At 48.4% G+C, this 18,643-nt stretch overlaps 1 protein-coding gene across 1 annotated transcript in view; it reads right to left on the reverse strand.

Moving 5' to 3' along the window:
* Positions 1-283: 283 nt before the first annotated feature.
* Positions 284-18,643, reverse strand: part of Hs3st3b1 (heparan sulfate-glucosamine 3-sulfotransferase 3B1) — a 32,493-nt gene continuing 14,133 nt past the window's right edge. The window contains exon 2 of the mRNA NM_001191646.1: positions 284-997. Within this exon, the coding sequence (NP_001178575.1) occupies positions 379-997 (619 nt within the window). The 3' untranslated portion in view covers positions 284-378. The remainder of the gene's footprint in view (positions 998-18,643) is intronic.

Below are 18,643 nucleotides of genomic sequence, written 5' to 3' on the forward strand. Positions count from 1 at the left end.
TACAGCATCCTGAGGCAGCTCAGTTCCTCCACAACCAGCTGAGGCAGCCAAGACCCAAGGAGATAGCAGGTGGAAGATCCAAGGTGATTGAAGGCTGAATACCCGTAACAAAAATCTCAAGTTGTGCTTTTCTTCTTAAATACAGCGGGGAGGGGAGGAGAACACGGAAGCACCATCGATTGTGAGGGACAGAACAAAAATATCGGAGTTAAACACTTTGGAATGTTAACAGACCGTGATTCGAACTCTCTGCAGATTGTGGCTAGGCAGCTTAGTGAATTAATTGCTCGTGAATTAAAAATAAATTATTATAAAATAGATTTCTGTACATTTTACATACATATACTCTCTCTCAATAGATAGGCTGCGAGGGGAGACTCAGTCCCAGCCGAAGTCGCGGCCGGTCATCTGGTAAAATTTGCGGTTGAAGGGCCGGTAAAAGTCACGCAGCTGCCGCAGCACCTCGCGCGCGATGGTGGGGTGCGCGCGGCCCTTAGTCTTGCCCAGGCAGTGCGGCTTGCCGCTGCCCTCCGCCTTCTTGAGGCACGGGAAGCCCTTGGTCTGGTTGAAGTAGAAGTGCTTGTCGGTGATGATGCGCTTGAGGCCCAGGAAATCCTGCACGCGGCGCAGCTCCCCGGCCGGGTCGCTGACCAGGCGCTCCCCGCTCACGAAGAGCATCTGGCCGAGCGGGAAGTGGCGCAGCCAGGGCTCCAGGTGCTTGGCGTACAGACCGATCTGGATGGCGCTCCAGGACGTGTCTATGAGGCCCGCGCTGCGGTTGCGGAACGTCAGGCTCTCGAAGCTGGGGATGTCCGGCCGCTTGGACAGCGTCTGCGTGTAGTCCGAGATGGCCCTGGTCACCGGGTCGCGCACCACCACGATGAGCTTGGTGTCCTTGGACATGGCTGAGATGCGTGCGGGTGCTTCCCGGGTCACAAAGTAGCTGGGCGTCTTCTCCATGGTGATCTGTCCCTCAAGGGTTCTGGGCATCAGGTCCCTGAGGGAGACAAAGAAACAATCTGAGGTCAGAAAGTGGAGCTTCTTTAGTGCCTGGGTTCAATATCACATCTAACTCCGGTACCCCCTTATTCTTGAGGCCAGTTTTCTGAAACAAAAAAAAATGCAACAGGATGTTAGGGTTAGGACGCATTAATACTCTGCACCTCCCCCCACTCCGACTTGACAAATAGCTCCTGGCTGAAGTTCCTTCCCCTTAGGCAGAGCAAAGCCAATTTTCTCCCAGGTGCTGGTGTAGCTGTTGCCTCTCCCTAAGTTAACTCAAAGTACCCGGTTTTCACATGGCCCCTCTCAGCCCTGATTGGGTCTTCCCTCAAAACTGGCACCAGGAACTCAGGTTGCCTGTCCTTCACGTGTCCACCAAGTCCACATGATCTTGGGCACCAGAAATGTGACTTGAAAACAATGTCCAAAAAGCAACCAAGCATTTTGGCATTGTCCAAAAGTTCCATGAAGCCGGCACAAAGGGAAACATATCAAGAGAAACTCTCAAACATTGTGTGTGCTAGAAGCTTCCAAAAGTATCTTAGATTCCATTAGGGCAAAATCATTTCAAGATATCTACCAGATGATTAATGTCACTAAAAACAGCCACTCACTATAGGCCATAGGTTTTGGTCTGGGTTTCTGCATTGGTAAATGGTAGTCACGTTGACTACATAATTCAATTGTGAGGCACCCTGATGACAAGATGTGAAAACAGAAGGCACGTGGGGTAGAAACCCTTTGTCATAGTTTGTGTTATTCCATGGATTCTGTTATGTGACTGTGCGATGAATTCTAGGACCCTGTGGGTAAGTGGGAACCTGCCAGTCCACCTGAGGCCACTTTCACATGAAGATGTGAAGCTCTAGGAAGCAGAAACAGTATCAGTTACAGACAAGAAAGGGGGAACTTGGGAGAAAAGGAATCAGGAAACCCTGGGTGGGGGTGAGGCTGAGGGCGGGAGTGGCAGACAAGACATACAGACATGCTTATGATTAAGGTTCTGCAACGTCTCTGCAGGTGACAAACTGAAGGACAGAGGAGAGGAGTGGATCTGAGTGACGCATCCTCCTACAGTGTCCAGGTGGGTAATTCTAAAAAAGGCTCCATGAAGGCAGAAGCCATGTGTACACGTGCACACACACACACACACACACACACACACACACACACACACTCACAGAGGCACAGGCACGCACACTCACACACCCATCACACACACTATGAACAGGGTTTCCCTAGCATTTTGCAGTAAGAGAGAGTGGACTGGACTGGGAATCCCTCTCTACTGCTTCACAGCTGTGTGACCAGAGGATGAGTTATTGAACATCTCTGAGCTTTGGCACCGTAATATGCAAAAACGGAATAATTCCATCTACCTGCTGAGTCGCTGAGAGAACTAAAGGAGGATTTCAGAGCCACAGTGCTTTAACACTTGAAGGATGTGGGTCTGGAGGTCGGGCCTAGGTTCAGCTCCTCCGGGCCCTGTGGCTTATTACCTTGATTTGGGGTGGAGGGTGTCTTCTTGTCATCTGTGAAATAGGAGAGTAATAGCTACCTCATGGGGGTTTCATGAAAATGTAAACAGTCAGTAGCCAATATGCTTAGAGCTTGCATGGCACTCATCATGGCCGGCGCATGCCTGATGACATCACTTTAACCTCCTTAATGTCCCATGAATATGACTCTTGACAGTTTCACTACATGAAAGGATTAAATATTAAAGGTAAGCACTAAATAAGTAGGCATTATATTTGGTCACAAATCTAAAGTCACCTACTAGCTATGGGGTCAGAGCGATTCTGACTGATTTTGGCCGGAGCACAAAGCTGAAATAAAAACAGAGACAATTTTCACATCTTTTTGTTGTTGTTGCTGTGCTGGTAAATATTTCCTTCTCGGTAGAACATTCGAAATGTCTAATTTTGAGCCATCGTGTTGCCCGAAGCAGTAATCAGAGCACATTTTTTAGAAGTGACAGCATAAACTTTATTACACGAGACAGAAAGTTCAGTTTTCTGGGGAGGGCAGCTCCTTCCAGGACAAGCCCACTGGGAGTTCCACACAAGCTCGCTTTGCCTGGCTTAGAGGAAGCTCCTCACAGCCCCGCTGGGTGCTAAAGCCAGATTAACCCACTTTGTCCAGTAAGTGCAGTGTGGCAACGGTGCTATCGGGCTAAGGTAATCAAGGATTAAGGAGTTCCAGCTCCCAACTTGCTTAGCATGTCTCTAAAAAGCGGGTCAGCTCAGACTCGGGCTGGCTTTCTTCTCTGTGCTGCCACTGGGCAGCTTCTAAGGAATCCAGACTCAAAATAAAAGCAATATGGCCATGCTGAGAGGCAATCTGGTCCTCTATCCCGGGTGGCCACAGTCACTGGGAGTGGGTGTAGAGAAAGGGATTCATTTTGACTTGACATAGACTTCTATGTCTGTCTGCCAGGTGTAGCTCTCAAGACCAGTGTGCATTAAAGCGTATGTAACCATGGACGGGTGACCTGCCCAGCCGTGTGACGTTTCCCTCAGCTGAACACTGACAGCAAGGATGGTGTCTGCTCTTATAAGGTTTTAGGAGATGGGGAAGCTGACCGTGGTACCTAGCACTGGCACCTGGAATATGGTACCCAGAACCCTCTGCCAAGATCTTGACAAGACAGAGAGTAAGAGCATCTGCACGTGGAGTACTGGTCACTCAACCAGCTCTTTCCAGAGGGCAATAGACAAAAGGATCTGCTCTCATTGTGTCTGGTTCCATAGCCTTCTTTCAACCTCACATCCCTAAAGTGGAAACTAAACAAAAATGTCTCAACAGTCATTTGTGAATAGGAAGCCATACAAGGCTAATAGTAAGAAAGGAACAGTAGATACGTTACAAAGTCCCTAAGTTATGGGCACTTATTGTGCCCAAATACTTGCTACTCTGCTAGAGCGTTATGGGGCACTGACTGACTGGGGATACCCATCTCCTAACATACCTCATAGGACACTCCTCTCACGCTACAGGACTTTGATAGTTGTTAAAATAACGGAGCCAGGAGACCTACATCTGAGACTATGAGAGAACTGAGGCTGCTCTCTCCAGGGAGCTTGATGCAGACAGTAGGTAGTCAGGAATGTGTTTCTGTGTTCTCCACCACTAAAAGCCTCCAGAACACCCTGGAACATACACCCGTTGCTGTGTATGTTCGAGATCGATGCCTGGTCTTTCAGATCTCAGAGCCTGATTTGAAGTCTCTGAGGTCTACTGAGGGAGTTCTGGAGGCTCTTAGTGGTGGAGAACACAGAAACAGGTAAGTGAAGGCTCAGAGGCCTGACTCAAATTTAAATCAACCTTTGTTTCACCAAGCAGGGAACAGAGCACCATCTAAGAGTATAAAGAACCACTTGCACTGAACTTTTGAGGTGCTTAAGACACGTCCCTTCCTTCTACTTAAGAGCTGTTCGTTTCCTTCAGCCCAATTCCACCAACAAGTTCCAAAACCAAGTTTGGTTTTCCATGCAACACACACACACACACACACACACACACACACACACACACACACACACCTCTTCCATAATTTCTCGGCCTCAACAGTGGGGTCAGAGGAGAAAGGATAACCTTGCAGCCAAGAGCAAGACCTACTACCCTGTTGAGCAGGCTGCCTGCCCATCCCAAGCATCCCAGAGGCCTCTGCAGCCCGGGGTTGGCCCCCACAGAAGCACATCCATCCCATGGGGTAATTGAGCTGTTCATTACGAAAGCCAGTTTCTCAAATGGATAGTCACAGCTAATAATTATACTGTGCTTTGGAGGCTCACAAAGGAACTTTCACATGCATTATCTGATTTAATCCCTCGCCACAGGCCTTTGAGGTAGGTATGTAATCCCCAATTTACTGATGAAGAAGCAGAGTCTCAAGCAGAGAGGGTGATGCACAGGTCACAGAGCCGAGACTTCTGGTGCATCCCTTTCCACCCATCGGGATGTCTCCTTTCCAGCCACCCCTGTGTCTGAGCAAGTCGAAGAGTGCACGCACGGAGCTTAGCATGTCTTTCTCTAGACACCTGTGGGCTCATAGGTTTAAATACCTCTAGCTCGAAGATTATAATCTTAATGGTCGATACTTAAGTCCCAATCAGATTGCTGCTGATCATAATTGCTCAAATAGGAGTCGGATTTCGAAACAAAAACAGCCTCTTTGGTTCACACATTTCCATTGTTACCTGCAATTTATGATGGTTGGAAAATCACCAATGAGTTCAGCAGCCCCTGCCCTCTAGCACCACTGGCTCAGCCCCTCCTCTGCTCTTTGTCCCCTAGGTGGGAAAGTACACCTCTCTGAAAACACAAAGACCTGGTACACATCTAGAATAAGCACTTGGGGAGCTGGAGGAATAGGATATCTCAGTTCAAGGCTAAGAAAAGAGATAGATCGTGCATGCAAAAGTCCCAGAGGATGGCCTGGGAGACACTGTCTGGGAACCACAGAGCAAAAACAGAAATGACAGAGAGCAGCCAGGACCCACTCATCTGGTGAAACCAGTGAGGTAGGCTTGTCATCCTATCTTAGGGCCTAGAAACACCCAAGAACTTCCGGGAACACCGAGCCCTGAAAGAGCTAGCTCTCGAAGCAGTTCTCTGCAGGCTTAGAGGAGCACGGAGGGCTTTGACCTTGTGGGAATAGTTACAAGAAAGTCATGTGTGTCTCACTGCCGGCTAGGTTTACCTCTGGGTGCACATTAGAACCACTGAGGGTGGTTTAACAAGGACTAAATGCCTGGGCTCCACCCAGACAGACCGAATGATCCAGGCCCTGCCTGGGCACAGCTCCAGCACAGGACTCTTTAACGATTCTCCTGTGCAGACAGGATGGGGCGTCCATGGCCTTGGACTCCATCTTGCCCTTTGGGTTATCCCTTCCCCACACTGGCGTTTGTATGCACTTAAGTAGAAGTGTTGCAGGGATACTTGGGGCTACTATGGAGGAGAGAGGGAGGCACATTCTCAGGACCCACAGCCCAAGGCCAGCTTTGGCTCCATAATGCATTCCAGGCCAATCCGGTTTGTCATCTGATCCTGTCTCCAAAAAAAGGTGGGGAGAGGAGGCTGGGGAGATGGATAGCTCAGGTGTCAAGAATGTACCATGTCTAGCGAGGACCCAGGTTTGAGTCCCAGCACCCATATCAGGAGGCAGCTCACATCTGCCTGTAATTCCAGCTCCAGGGGATCCAAGGCATTCTTCTGGCCTCCGTGGACACACACAAAATGAAATAAATACTTTTTAAATGTGCATGGGGCATAATATTGTGAGCAGAAAAACAAGCCATTTGGTGAGACTAAGACTATTTGGGTCAAAATCTTAGAGGTCGGGGAAAAGGGGGTCAGTCACTCTCTTTCAGCTCTCATTGTAACTCATAGGAATGAGGTTGTGCTCCTGGTGGTCTATACATTTCAGACAAGAACATACAAATACAGTGTGGCTTACTGCAAACAGAAGTGAAGGGTGTTTTTGTCTTCAACAGTTCTCTCTCCCTCCCTCCCTCTCTCTCTCTCTCTCTCTCTCTCTCTCTCTCTCTCTCTCTCTCTCTCTCTCTCTGTCTCCCTCTCTCTCTCTCTGACACACAGATCTGACTATGAATAAAATATATTGAGGCAAACAAAAACCGCAGCCAGTGCAGTACGCCCTTACTCGTGGGACAAAGGAAAACCAACAGGTATATATGTCTCTTTCCACCGCCCAAAGTCGGCTCACAGGGTACCGGACCAAAAAAAGGATGCGTTTCGTGCTTTGCTCGGAGCTGGTGGCTTAAACCCTGTATCTTGTAAAGTTCCACAGAATTCAAATGAAAGTAGAAACTGGCTACCAGAGCTGGGCATGGTGGCATGTGCCTAGAATCCCAGTACTTGGGAAGCTGAGGCAGGAAAACTGTTTCCAGTTGGAGGTCAGTACAGCTGCCCACCAAAAGAAAGAGAGGAGAGTGAGGAAAGGCTGTGGAACTGGTTCCACGGTCCCTCTGTTGGTGGTGATTTGAGACACTGAGCCAGGGTCTCGCACGTGCTAGGTTGAGTTCATCACTGAACCACACTCTAAATCCTCTTTTTATTTTGATACAGTCACAACCTGCCCGGTCTTGTCTTGAACTTGTGATCCTCCTGCCTCAGCTTCTGAAGCCACTGCATGTACAGGTCTGCACGGGCAGACTTAGTCTTCCTCTCTAATATTCAGGCAGGGAGGAAAAGGTGATGTCTAGTGTCTCCAGCCTGGGGTCAGGGTATCAACTCCTCCATGCCTTTGTCTGAAGACTGTGAGAACTCAGTGAAGTCTATCACTGCTATTCCGTCCCCGCCCCCTAAGCCCCGGAGCCCTGCCCAGGAAAGAGATTCACTAGCCCTAGAAGAGCTTCAGAGAGCCGCTGAGAGTGGGCTGTTAGAAACAAAGCCCAGGGGAGTGAGAAATGAGAACGCATCGGAAGAGTTCGACAGAGCCTCCGATTTTGCTGTTTCCAAACACTGCCCAGTTTTTCTTTGTTCTTTTTTTTTTCCCCTTCAGCAGCACTGAGTCTGCCCATCCAGCAACTTAATTTACTGTTTGAATGGGATAACAATGAGGCGAAAAGGGAGATATTAAAATGGGGGTAGCCCCTTGCTGCAGCTCAGCCAATGCTGGACTCACATGACACAGCTGATGTCCGTTAGTGACAGTCAGAGCCAAGGCTGGTGTGGGACAGGTCTGGTCTTCAGTCAACAGAGAGGAGCCGAGCAAGAAGGGGCTTTGAACCCCTCCTCCTTTTCCATAGACAGTCACGTCCTTGCCAAGTTATGGAAATACCCCGTGTTTTCTGAATGCCATCGGGGGCTTTTTCTTCTTTTAAAAGTTTTACATTGTAAACTTACAGATGACCCATTTGTGCCCAGGACTTAGAACAGTGACAGGTGCACAGTTGAAACACCGCCATTACAATCACAACAGAGCAGCCCTGACACACCCACACACACACATGCTCCCTCTGTTGCCCTTGCCCACCAAGGCTTGGCACCTCCCCTAATACACGGCCAACGGCTCACAAGTCCTTGTTTTGATACCACTCCAGGGAAAATCCGGGTAAAATGAGAAAATGGTCACTCAACACTTAGAGATTTTGATGAAATAGCTATCGTTTCTGAAGCATCGAGCTAAAGTTATTTTGTGAGTCGATCTGCTTCCAATGGGCATGACCCCTTGGCTATGTTCCCAAATTCTCAGGCCTCAGATTCCACATCAGTTAGCCTGCGGAAGAAGCTAAATGGTTCTGCCCCTTCGGTTCCACAATACTGACCGAAAACTCAAGACCCAGGCCAGGAAACTGTGATGATCCACCAGCTTTAGCATTTCCCAGAAGCCTATGCCTAGCCTCTGATAATTCAGACACGGAACAGAAGAACCAAGGTTTCTAGGAAGATTGTGTTCCACACCCTTCCAAAGGAAAAAAAAAAAAACAGTTCCCCAGAATCTGCACAGTGACAGGCAGGTCTCAGCAATGAGGAAGCTGCCTTCCAAAGTGGGAAAGTAAACCAAGTGTCCTTTTTTTTGAGCATTCAACCAAACTCATAAACACTAGGGAAAACTTTCCATTGCTGTGACCAATTACCTGAGAGGAAAGAGTTGTTTGGCTCATTACTTCAGAGGTTCTGTATCTGGGTCCTTGTTGCCTTTAGGCCTGTAGCAGGGCAGTGGTGGAGAACGGTGGCAGGGGCAGGCACCTCTGTAACTTAACTTCCCTCTACTGGGGTAACCTTCCAAAAGCCCTAGCAGCTACCAATGGAGTAGAAGTGTTTGGGCAGAGGGCAACTGGTGCTCCAGGCAGTCAGAATGCACCAAGGCCAGTAAAGTCCTTGTCACAGGCCGCAGTGGCGGGCATGCGTGCTAAAACCCGCTGACAGCCTGCCTGGCAACCCCAAGTTTTCTGCTGTGTTTGTACCCGGTGACAGGGTAAATCACAACGAGGCCTCAGGAGTGAGGGAACCTCCCTTGTCATCTTCTGTAGCTAGACAGTTCCCAGCCCCAGCTGTGCTGGGAGAGTCCGCCTGAGTGTGCCAGGGCAGGGAGTTCGAAGTGTAAGCTGAACCACTGAACCGAGATCACTTTGCCTTCGAGGTACTCCTCTTTCTTCCCAGGGGACTCCATTTGGTGGAGGAGGACAGTGCTATCAGTTGTCAGCGTGGGCCTTCATCTGGGCCTTCTCACTTCCTCAGAGGCCTGGAGCCCACCAGCGCTGAGCCCCTTCAAAGGGCCACATCTCCATAAGTAACTGTCTCCCTTTGGGGATGTGTTTGCATATCAAAGCACTCTTTTGGGAGAGTTTAAAATAATTTCCAATGAAACTGTAAACAGGCTAGATTTCAGGTCTTGCGGAAGTGATGTCACGATTCTTAAAAAGTTCATGGGTCCTTTCGTCCTTTCTCTTTTCGTTTTCTTTCTTTCTTTTGCTTTTTTAAGGTAATGGGTTGGAAAGAAGAGAAATAACAAAGAATGGCTCCCCAGTCCTGGCCCCAACCGCTGCCCAAGGATTTGGCCTCCATTGTCCTGGAGTTTCAATGCGGCTCTGAAATAAAAGCTTTTCAATGCTGGGGGGTGGGGAGCAAATGAGCATCTCACTGCTCAGGCAGCTGGAGCCCCCTTTCCTTCAGGCCTTTGCCTGGGTCTTAGGCCCAGTTCACAAAGGGGGTGGTTCCTGTTCCGGGAAGGGGCTGGGCCTTGGAGGGGGAGTGAAAAGCTAGTGGGCTTTTGTATTCCAGCTCCAAGCTCCCCCGCTTCTGTTTACTGCACCTCACCCAGGCCCGAGAAGGACAAATCTTGCGAAATCTGAGGGATCTGGGGCCCGTTTCCTGGAAAAAAAGAAACCTTAAAATCATTAGAAAGACAGAAGTTTTTGTGGCAGGCAGACTTTGAAGAAAGCAGAAGCAAAAGCAAAAATGGCCCAGACGGTGGGGAGGGCAGCTGGAGACCCAGAAAGAATAACTGAATGGCCCAGGATCCTACTTGCAGAGTCCCACCACACAAGGATTGAGTGTGTGGAATGTCCTCCAGGGTGGTGCAGATCCGGTCCTGTGCCTTCACCTTTACCCTGGGATCCAGTGTGCCCTCGAACAGGTTCAATCAAGAGCCAATGGGAAACGCTGAGTAAGACCCCACCCGACTCCAATTATTCAGAGGAACAGAAAGCCAACCTCTCTACACAGTGGCCCACTAGCCTAAAAAAGCCTCGGCCTCTGTTCCTGCTTTGCCTTGCACCAGACTGGGACCTTGGACCAACCATAAGAAGCCTTGGACTCAGCTTTTCCAATGTATACAAATGAATACTTTTGAACCAGTGAAAACACTCAGCAGGTGAACGAAAGCACCAGCCCCCAAGCTCCATGACCAGAGCTCAGTTCCCAGAGAAGAAGGAAGGACAGAGCTAACTCCCAAACCTTGCTGTCCCCTTCCTTCCACACACACAAGCAGGAGCATGCGGGCACCTACACATAAGCAACAACAATAATAACAAGACACTAACTTTTTGATAAAATTAATGGATCGGCTTAAAGGCCGTGTAATGTAACCCTTACAATTGCCGCTTCACATCTGCAGCCAGCATTAGGTTGTCAAGAGCCAGCGGAGAGTAAGCGGAAACCACCCACACTTGATGGACACTTACAAGATGCTCCTTGGGGGGCAAAGTACAGACCTCAGGAGACGGAATCTGGGAGAGGTCAGTGTCAAATATGCCTTAAACCTAGTAGGCACCTAATTGTAAACTGTCCGGTCGTAGTACGAAGAAAAGTGGTCCAGGTCTGGCTATGTGGTTTTTCCTTCTGTGAAATGGAAAGTTTGTCTTTCCATTTACTTAACTTTCTTTCTTTCCTTCCTTCTTATCTTCCTTCCTTCCTTTCTCCTCTTCCTCCTCCTTCAATCTAACATAGTTTGAAGGTGAATGAGATTTGAAAGCAACAGGATTCTCTCAAAGATGGGGATTCTTTCAAGTGGTTTGCTCTCATTCTCTCTGATGGCTCCTAGCTCCCGGGTGAGGGAGGGATAGACACCAGGAGAGAAACAGACTCTGGCCAGGTTGGTTTCTTACAATCAATGTCTTGTTTAAGAACAATCATTTGGAAGAGTCCTGATTCCCTGCATCCCTTCAACTCACTGCATACACTCTCCTCTCACGCCCACCAAGGATGCTAGACACACGGATAACTGAGTCAGGACATGGAAAGAGGCATCAGACAAGAATGTGTCATGACAGAAGCCCACCAGAGGCTGGTGAAAAGTCATGATCCAAGCCATCAGTAAGTCGTGTGTCCTCGTGTCCCCTCCCCCGCCCCCCGGAGAATGTCTAACCCACTGACACACTCCAAGGAAAGCAGATTCATTCCAGGAAGTGGATGCAAGCCCACTCCTCTTGTCCCAGACTTTAAAGGACCCAAGAATATTTCAGAAAACTAAAGAAGGACTTTCTAACCCAGCAACAGTTGAAGCTAGCCGAGGGTGGGGAGGGAGGGGGACTTAGCTTAACAGCAGTTGAAAACCCCAGCACAGCTCCCTGGAGGTGAGAGGCCACTTTCAGTTTGTTATTGATTAGAAGCTCCCAGAGTTAGTCATCTGCAGGAGAAAAGGCTCCCCTCCCTGTCTAGACTCACTTTTTCATTGTTGTAGTCAGCTGAATTTTGTAGAAGCTAGGCGAAAATGCAACAGATCGCTACAAGGAAGCTAGGCGAAAATGCAACAGATCGCTACAAGGAAGCTAGGCGAAAATGCAACAGATCGCTACAGACTCCATTTGGTCTGAAATATTTCATACTGGAAGACAGGACAAGGGGGGGAAACTTTGGTGGCCGAAGCAACTAGTAAATATTGTACAGGAACTGACTGTGCTCTGTCATCAGTTACTGTAGCCTATGGAAACTTTCTAGGTGGTGTTGCCTCAGATAAAAATCTCCTCAGATAAAAATCTCCAGCACCTTTTGTGTTCTGAGAAAGCATCCTCACCCTGCCCACTCCAAGGGAACAAAAGTAGACACAACAAGGAAATCAAGTATGGCTACACAGTTACCAAGGGAGCTAAGAATGACAAGAGATTAGCCATTTGCCTTGCACAACTCTCACTGACAACCAGCCTGGCAGTCTCTTTTTAAACCTATATATCTGTTTTTTAATTTATTTTATTATTAATCTGGGTGCTTTGCCTGAACATAGGTCTGAGCACCACTTTGCTGCCTGGTGCCCTTGGAGGTTAAAAGGTGTATTGGATCCTCCTGGAAATGGAGTTACAGATGTGCGCCGGTATGTGGGTAATGAGAACTGACCTCAGTCCCCTGGAAGAACACCCCATGCCCTGATCCGCTGAATCACCTCTCTAGACCCAAGCCATATGTCTGAAAGCAAAATATTTTACTACATCTTACAGCCTTCCATATTTTGCTTTGTACTTAATTGCACTGAGAATTTTAAAGATGTCGATCGGAAGAAGAATCGGCAAGACAGCAAAACACCCACCAGCGAGCACTCGAAAGCTGACGAGGCGTCAAAACGCAAAGCACAGAACGGAAGGTCACGGGGCAGACATGTAAAGAGAATTGAGGGCATCCTGGAAGGATAAATTATCACGGGGTCTCAGCCTCCAACTCTCAAGGATGTCACGTTTATGTATCACCACTCCCATTACATTAAGTGACACAATTACATTAAGAGGCCATCGACATGAAGAAGGTCCCAGGTTTGAATGTCAATCAAAAGCAAAGAACAAATGTGCTCTGAGATCAGAGGGTCTAGGCTGCTGGCGAGGCATGAGCAAGCAACCCTCAAGTGTCGGCTGGTAATAAGTTACGCCCTCAGGTTCAAACCCGTAAAATACAATGGTTAGTGTCAGTGAGGAGGATGGCTATGGAGAGCAGATAGCTATGCACATCTGCCTCGGTTGTTCTTAACATGGGTTTGCAAGCTCAGGCGTCCGTCAGGCGATGGCAGGCTGAGATAGCCAAGGTATCTGACAAGACCAGCAGCAAGAGAACAGGCAGGCTGACATTTAAACAGTAAGTCCTCCGTGGAAGATGAGTTACTAAGTCTCCCAGTAGACAGTGCTCATGGGACCTCCCAATAGGTTGAGCCCAAAAGGGTGAAACTAAGTTCCTGGAAAAAAAGCCACACCTATGTTGGAGACTGGAGACTGACTGAGTTGGACTTGGTGAGTGTGAGAAGTCAAACTGTTGCAGATTAACAGCTGAAATAATCCTGGGCTATCTTTCTTCTCAATAGCTCTTTTCCACTCTCCTCTATATTCGAACTGACATTCTCCTGACTATCAGATAAAACCTGTAGAATGTATTAGAGTAGCACAAGGCCAGATGCCACCAACCCAAAAGGCAGGGTAGTGTCATCAGATGGCACATCAGAACTACAGCAGAGTCCTTCTATAGATGCCTGCTGTGTTGATGTCCCCATGAGTGAGTCTGGAAATGCACCGATTCGTGACGATGTTTGTTCTATGACTATAAAAGCATATGTAAGCATTTGATGGTAGACCATCATTTGAGGCAACCTAAATTTCTGTTGTTGGTTCATAACTCATATTAGGCTCCGAAAAGGAACACCTTCTCTTTCTCTTTCCCTCTTCCTCACCCTTTATCCCCTTCCCTCTCTCAGTGTTGATCCTGTTTTGTAGCCCAAGTTGGCTCAGAACTCATCATCCTCCTGCCTCAGCCATCCAGGTGCTGAGATTACCTGAGAACACTACAACAGCAGGCTCAGAGAGCAAACTGTCTCTTACTTCCCAACAACATTGGGAGGCAGGCTGCCTACCCTGCCTATCCTTTCTACTTGATGACAGACGTCTTTTTGAATGACGCATCTAAACCTTGAAAGCCTTTCGTGGCGCTTTAAGCATGATTTTTCAAATGCGTTCTTCACGTGAGCAATCAGTTTCTTGGGTAGTTTCCTCTACAACCATTCAGCCTAGCTAAGAGCTCTTTCTTCAAGGCATCGTGATGTTCCGCATTCCCCAGAGACCTTCCACTTCCAGGAACAATGTAATAAATCTGAATGCAACTCTTGCTGACTTTAGTAACCTCTCTCCTTCTCCCAGCAAGAGTGCGAGCCTTACCGTAACCTTTATCAGTCCTCCTGACTAGTCCACGGGGAGTCTGAAGACTGGGCTGTGCCTTGTTTGCATGCTGACAAAGTGCTGAAGCAATGAAGAGTCAGCAAACCAACAAGTGGCAGGCAGAACCTGCCCTTGGCCTCAGAGGGAACAAGAAGTCACACAATGCGGGAGATGAGCACCATGAAATGCTATCTCAGGAGGAGATTCTGGGAGCCATCTTCAAAAAGATTTGGAGGTTTTAGCCAACTATCAATTCCATGGGTCTGCCAAAGACTAGTTTTAAATAAATCTATACGGAAGTTCAGAAACGTGTTTGGAATAATAAGAAAACATTAAGAGATGTCTCCACTGGAAAGCCCGGCACTGTCAAGAGTAGGGCCTTGGCAACTTGGGAGCTCCTGAAGCGGCAGATAGTCTGTCTCATCGGGATGGAAATCATGAACGTGGAGAGGCAGAGTGAACCTGTCTGGCTCAAGGTCCATGGATTTTCCTTCTCACCACTTTATGTCCAGCTCCATCATCCACTTGTAAATTCATGTCGACATTCCCTTACCACAAGGAAACTCACAAATTCTTTTAGCTTTTCCCTTAAAGCAGGAAGCTTTGCCTGTTTCCTTTACTAACGATGTGAGATTAAAAAACCCTTAATGTGATTGTGGTCTGTCCATCAGGAAGGGTGTGGTGGTTCTTCCTCTTTCCCTCCCTCCTTCCTTTCTCTCTCCTTCTTACACCCTTCTCTTTCTTTCGTTATCCTGGAACAATAAAGCTGGATGACGTCTGAGATTTAGCTCTGTGTGTGTGTGTGTGTGTGTGTGTGTGTGTGTGTGTGTGTGTGTGCGCACGCGCGCATGTGTGCTTGTTCGCCAATGGCCAGACTCCCATCTCTACACCACAACAATCACCCTTTCTTTTGTCCAGACAGGCATTCATCATAGAGGGGAAGTCACGGCCCTGGAGCTCCTGTCTGGGAAGAACAGAAATGAGGCCCATTAAATATTATGGCAAGCAAGAATAGTGTGTGGCCAGGCATGGTGATGTAGTGTGTGTGTGTGTGTGTGTGTGTGTGTGTGTGTGTGTGTGTGTGTGTGTGTGTGTGTGTGTTTGGAAACCAAGGCAGGAGGATTTTGAGCTGGAGATAATCCTGAGTTATTCTACCCAGCAGAACTCTGAGCTTGCATGAGTGAAGCTCACCTTTTCATGAATGTCAACAAGGTCACATCAGAGGCACCAAATGAGGCCAATTCCTGACTTCACTTTATTCTCCTAATTATCAGACTTCTTCTTTCAATGTCATATTTTATATATGTATTTACACACACACACACACACACACACACACACACACACACACACACACACACACCGAACACTTTACGGACCTTCCCAGAAAGATATATCAAAATAAATGAAATGGTGTGTATCAGAAGACAGAGGTGGGGAGCCAATAGGAGGGAAAGATACCCAAAAATGACTTTGAAGGAGGGGAAAGCTGGCAACAGGAGAGCTAAGAGGAAGGCCTAAGGAAACTGATGTGGCCTAAGGAACAGTCCCCTCCCACTTCCCCAGAAGTTTTGAGGGTGAGGTCACTCAAGAAAGATCATAAACCAAGAAGATTCAGGCTCTCATCCACAAGTAAGCCTAGGCAGACACAGACAGAAGACCAGTGCTGTTTTAGATTCTAGCCCATCAAACTGCTGCTAGGATGTTTGGCCATTGTAGGGTTGGGGGTTGGGGGTGTGGGGTAGGAGGATGCCTGGTGTGAGCTAGGGATTGTCCCAGTAAGCCAGTGATTGCCTCCCTCGGAGAGGCGAGGCGCCACCAAACCTCTGGGTTCTCTGGGGTCTGACAAAGCCAGATCCAACTTGTAAGTGTCACCTCTCCCCTGGAAATCCACTCCCAAGTCTCTGGGCTGAGAACACACTCTAAGCCCATAAGTAAACACCACCTAAAGAAAAGATCAGAGTCTGTTTTCCTCAGCCCTATTAGCACGTTTGGGAAACAAATCAAACTGAAAGCTCCCCTGGGTTTGCTAAATGCAGGGTAACTTGTCATTCAGAGGTGCCAGGACTCCCAAGTGACAGACAGCCTGGGACCAAGCCGGGTATGAAGAGGCCCTGCTCCAGCCTGCTCATCCAGTGTGGGTCCTAGTTCCACAAGGCTGTGCCTTCATTGCTGCTGTAGCAAAATGCTCAACAAGAGCAGGTTAAGGAAAGGTCTGGTTTGGGTCAAGTTTTGAGGGGACCATACATCACAGAGGGAAAGTCAAAGCCACTGAAGCGCCTCTCCAGAGAACAGAAATGAGGCTCACTGAATACTACAGTAAGCAGGAAGGGTGTACGGCCATGCACAGTGGTGTATATCTGACTCTTGTTGAACAAAAGCATGTGGGGGTACAGGGTGGGGGGAGATCTGGGCAGGGGGCAAAAAAAAAAGAAACAAAAAATGATAGCGATTGAACCCCCACGCCTTGGGCCAGTTCCTCCGCTTTTTCTTTTTAAGTTTTATTTATTTTATTTATATGTGAGTACACTGTAGGTGTGTTCAGACACTTCAGAAGAGAGCATCCTATTGCAGACGGTTGTGAGCCACCATGTGGCTGCCGGGAATCAAATTCAGGACCTCTGGGAAGAATAGTCAGAGCTCCCAATCACTGAGCCATCTCTCCAGCCCCTTCCTCAGCTTTTGGGAGTTACAGGACCTGAGAAAGCAGAGGGTCCTCTCTGCTGCAAATATATGGAAGCTGGTCCTCAGCTTTAGGTGTGCACAGACACAGAGTAAGAGCTCCTGATGCCAGCACACCGGCTGGCCACTAGCCTACTCAAGGTGCTAACAGGCCAGTGTGGACACAGATGGTGTCACCTGGATTTTCTGATCCCATCCCACGAGGCCCATGGGCTCAGCTCATTCTCGGATATTTTCTGTGAGGCTGACTTTAAAAGGCTGAGGTCCAAGTGGTTCAGCCAAACCCCAAAGACACTGCCCTCCCTGCATGACGCTCAAATTCTCCACTACAGAAACACTGCAGTCCACCTCTGGTAAGGAAGAAGCAAGCAGCCTTACCTGACATCAGTCATGTTACCATGGAACCCTTCACGCAAGGCAAGCAAAGGATGAACAGAGGGGGACCCTCGGTTCTTTACATTTGAAGGCGGGGGTAAAGTAGCTTAGGGAGGACAAGCCTCTGAACCCCAAGCTTTATATAGGGCAACGAGGGAGCAGGAACGCAGGCTCTGGACAGTTGAATTTCGAGGGTCATGTCCGTCCCGAGGCCATGGTTCTAAGATGGGCCACGCCCACCCACGTGGTGGTAATCTCGGATGATTAATGAGCTAGAAGGGGAGCCAGCCTATGGGATCAAAATGTGCAAATATCATCACCATTGCTCTCTGAACCACCCGTTATCACCAAACCTCCTTTCTAAAGACTTGGGTCTCTGCCCTCCCTGCCTGCCAGTCAAACCTGAAAAGGTCTGGTTTCCAATTAATGTTGTTTGTAATGATAAGCACCACATCTTATGATAAAACAAACAGCGTGTTTATTTCGTTATATGGAATTATACGTTCATATCCGGGAGGTGCCATACAAGAGGTGGTGCAGACATACAGCAGTGGTTGGCTATTAACAGGCTACCTGTATATAACTAGAGTCCCCCATGGCCACAGAGAGTCCCAGATCCCATCCAGGTTGTAAGTGTACTCAGCGTTGGCATGAAGGGAGTGATGGCATGGTGAACCATTGTGTGTAAGGAAGGCAGATTAATTTAGGAAGCAGGAGTGAAACCTCCCCTCGAGCCAGCAGTCACAAAGCTAAAAGCCCACTTCTTTGCCTTCCCCAGTTCAGATAATCCCACTCTGCGGAACAGGCTTTCAGTCTGTAAGTGTCCCCTAGTCCTGCAGAAGGAAAACGCTTGCCCAAATGTTGAGACCGAATTTCAGGCCAGAATTGCTCAATGCTGGCTTGGCTGGGGACAAATGCTTCCGAAATAAAGAGCTGGAGGAGTTTTCACAGGCACTGCAGGCTGGCTGGGCAGACTAGCTGGCCCGAGGCTCTCCTCCCTTCCACTCAACCCCAGCTGGGAAAGGAAGAGAGAGGTCCAAAAGCTAAGGCCAAGAGCCAGAGCTCAGTGGGTCTTTAGAAGAGGGGAGAATCAGGAAGCTGTACCAGACTGCCTGGGCCCACTCATACCAGGAACAAACGGCTAATAAATCAGTTCTGCTAAGCCATTGAGGCAAGGAGTGAGAGGCCACCCCATTGGCTGGCTCTCCTTCTAGCTCATTAACTATCTGAGATTACCACCAAACAGAGGGTGGCCTCTGAGCTGAAAATTAAATTAGCCTAGCTATAAACCAGACAGTGGATATGTCTGTTGAGCCAGTGATCCTGGGGGACATCCAGCTACTGGCTAGGCCCCTATAATTTCTTGTCCCCTGACCCGGCCTCTCCTTTGGTGGTCGGATAAAAGGGTACAGCGAAACAGGTTACACTGTGCAGGAGAACAAAGAAAGTGCTTTTGGTTATCGGGTTTTAAGGTGGAGTTTGCACTA

Source organism: Rattus norvegicus, chromosome 10 (genome assembly GCF_036323735.1).
Source record: "Rattus norvegicus strain BN/NHsdMcwi chromosome 10, GRCr8, whole genome shotgun sequence".
Lineage (NCBI taxonomy): Eukaryota > Metazoa > Chordata > Mammalia > Rodentia > Muridae > Rattus > Rattus norvegicus.